At 47.7% G+C, this 3,256-nt stretch overlaps 1 protein-coding gene across 1 annotated transcript in view; it reads left to right on the forward strand.

The window, feature by feature from the left end:
• Window positions 1-2,652, forward strand: part of LOC102204894 (E3 ubiquitin-protein ligase RNF123-like) — a 21,659-nt gene extending 19,007 nt beyond the window's left edge. Inside the window, exon 4 of the mRNA XM_005740905.1 lies at window positions 1,603-2,652. Coding sequence (XP_005740962.1) covers window positions 1,603-1,702 — 100 coding nt within the window. The 3' untranslated portion in view covers window positions 1,703-2,652. The remainder of the gene's footprint in view (window positions 1-1,602) is intronic.
• The last annotated feature ends 604 nt before the right edge of the window (window positions 2,653-3,256 follow it).

Here is a 3,256-nt window from a genome sequence, read left to right on the forward strand (position 1 = left end):
ACACACACACACACACACACACACACACACACACACACGTCGGGTATTCATATCTAATTGACATAATAGACAACCCCTTACCATAACCTTATCGTAACACTGGCACTAACGCCACATTGTGAGTCTCAAACATGCTGGTGGCGGGCAACACATCCCGAGTTTACAGGACGCTGAGACGGCGATGAAGAATGCCTTGCTCGGTACAGCTGATGACGTGACGGCGAGTGTGGGGCAAGCAGGATCTTGAAAGTGTGAGATTGATCCTGCAGACGTCCTGACACACACAGATATGGCTGACTCGCACACTCTCACCTGTGTGTGTGAGTCAGCTGTTTCCTTACTGCAGCTGGACGCCGCCGTGGGCACAGACCTCGTTCATATCTGGATGCATATTTCATGCTATCCTGAAGGTGCGCTTGATTTAGCTGAGCTGGCACGCCGACTCAGCGGCCGTATGGATTGCTGCAGCATGATGGAGAGCGCTGTCACCGGGTGAACCAGCTGATTCCTCCTCGTGACAAACGGACCCGTGAGAGCAGCTCTGAGCGTTCACTCGGGCCCCTCTAAAACACACAGACAGGTTTCAGTGTGTGTCACACATCACGCCGGGTGAAACGAAGCTTCAAAACGGATCAAACGTCGTGTCGTCTGATTGGACAGCTGTGTGTTGTCGGTCCTCTGGCAGCTTTCTTGGCTCAATAACGACTTAAACACCGTCAGAAAAATAATCTTAATTCTGCCACATTATTCTTTATTCTTACTGGACCTTTCAAAATAAAAGCCGAAACCTTCAAACCAATATTACCACCATTAAAAAACATCTAAAGTAATATTTAATTGTATAGCACCTTTCAAAATAAAAATCACAAAGTGCTTCACAGAAACACTAAAACACAGAAACAAAAATGATTTTAGCTGTTTTATAAAAGAGACTGCTGAGTCCACAGAGCTGAAGCTCAAAGGGAGAGGGGTCCAGAGTCTGGGGGCCACAGTTACAAAAGCTCTGTCAACTTTTGTTTTCAGCCTCATATGATGGACAACCAGCAAGCCCTGATCACATGACCTCAGGGACCTGCTGGGATGTAAAAGATCTCTGATGTATGTCGGTGCTCGTCCATGCAGAGCTCAGAACGTGCTGAAGAGGGAGTAAATACAACAGAAACAATCTGATAAACCCTGAGACAGAAAATCCCCCGACAGCTTCGTTAGAGCCGCTCAGGTTAGCCGCTGTTCTTTAAATATGGCTCATCGATGGGGTGGGCGCAGGAAGTGATGCAGAGCGGTGAAAAGCATCATCCCAAAGAACCAAAAGCACGACCTAAGTGTCGTCTTACAAAGAGATCCGCACAGATGACGTAGCCAGCAGGTCCTGGCTCGCCTTCATCTGTCTGAGTGTTTGGAGGCAGGTCGCCTCCCACAGCTGCAACCTGGCCCTCAGAGGTGGACCTGCAGCTCGCTGCTGCACGTGCTCACAGTAACCCTCCAACAGCAAAACGCTGTGAAGATGTGTCAGCGCAGCTCAGTCACACATAAACACCTTACATGCTCAAAGCTGTTTGCAGACGATCACATGATCAGCGTAACTTCCTGTTTCCTCTGCAGAGCCTGCATCAACCAGCACCTGATGAACAACAAGGACTGCTTCTTCTGCAAGGCCACCATCACCGGAGTCGAGGACTACAGCAAGCCGGCCTCCTCCTAACACACACACACACACACACACACACACATGCAGGGTGAAATGAGGCACCATAACTACACACAAAAAACCAGAGCAGTGATGTGAAGACAGCAGCAGAACCAGCTGTCACATTAGCACAACGGCACCTCCACCTGTCAAAGCGAGTACACCACGCGCACAGACACACACACAGACACACACAGTGCTACAGGGCAACAGGATGCAGGCGTGTCGCCTCTGCAGAAACACACAAACAGGAAACAAAGGAGAACCTCATCCTCAGCAGAGGAAGGCTTCCTCCAGGACTCCCACAGTAATTTAACACAGACACACAAAACTCACATAAAACACACGAGAAGGTCGACAAAGAGCCAAACAACCGCAGATAGGATCCAGCGTCCTCCATCACCACCTGATCCACAGCTCAGAGAGCTGTACCTGTACACACACGCCTGCTGGACTGTTGTTACCCTGCTGTGACAGAGTTTCTGTCCTTATCACCGTCAGGCTCCAGATTCAGTGTCACAAACAAAGAGGGCGTCACTGCTGTTGAAAAGCTGCTTTAAGATAAACGTCCACATCATTAAGAAGTGATTTCAGGTCTCATAAACTTCATTCACAGCAGAACACAGAAACATGTGACCTGTTCAAATCGGTTAAATAAACAAACGTCCATCCTTTAACTACAGGCTGCTCTTCATCAGTAAAATTCAAACCGTCAGCAGATGTTTGAACTGTTCTCCACGAATCAGAGAAAACCTGAACCTGGCGTGGATGAGACGCACATGTGTATCCGGATTACTGCGCTGATGATGATGACGGTGGTGTTTCTGCTGGAGGAGTCGTTGCGTGCTCGCTGTACTCTGCTGTTAGTTCCACAGTTATGATTTCACACATGTTCACACTGTGGGGCGCCGTTTGTAAAATGAAACATGCTGAAATTAACTGCAATATTTTTCCACATTTAGCTAAAAACGAGTCCTTTTTTTACAACATTTAGTAAAATACTTGTAACTTTTCACAGTTAAAACACAGTTTTGAATGTTAAATCTAAATGTTACAGGAAACTAAATATTTAGGCTAACATGTAAAATTTATTGTACGGATCAACGGAAATACCAAAATAAAAGCTTTACGAAAACCTCGGGAAAAAGGAGAACACATGAGAACCGTTTGGACTCAATCTACACATGTTGGTTCATTTTCTTAAAATCACTTTGGACAACACTATTTTACGCCATTTAGCTGCTGGTTAAAGTTAGGTTATGGTTAGCTTTAGGGCTGGAACGTCTATAACCGCGGGACCGTCCACTGGGATTCAGCCATAAGTTTCCTCAGGAACGCCGCGGGACGTGACAAATATGGCGGTATGCTACGCCCCGGGAGAGAGCAGACACAGCCCCGGGGCTGTGTGTGACCATCAGGTGTGAAATGACCCCTGCTGGTCACTTCTCACCGCCATGAGCTGCTTCACTTCTTGCCTACCAGCAGCGATTTAGCTGAGAACCTCCGAAGATCCGTTTCGTCGGCCATCCAAAGGTTCAGCAGTAGTGCGCTCAGCAGCTGCAGTCTCCA

Source organism: Pundamilia nyererei, unplaced genomic scaffold (assembly GCF_000239375.1).
Source record: "Pundamilia nyererei isolate P.nyererei 1_Seehausen unplaced genomic scaffold, PunNye1.0 scaffold00105, whole genome shotgun sequence".
In the NCBI taxonomy this organism is placed as follows: domain Eukaryota; kingdom Metazoa; phylum Chordata; class Actinopteri; order Cichliformes; family Cichlidae; genus Pundamilia; species Pundamilia nyererei.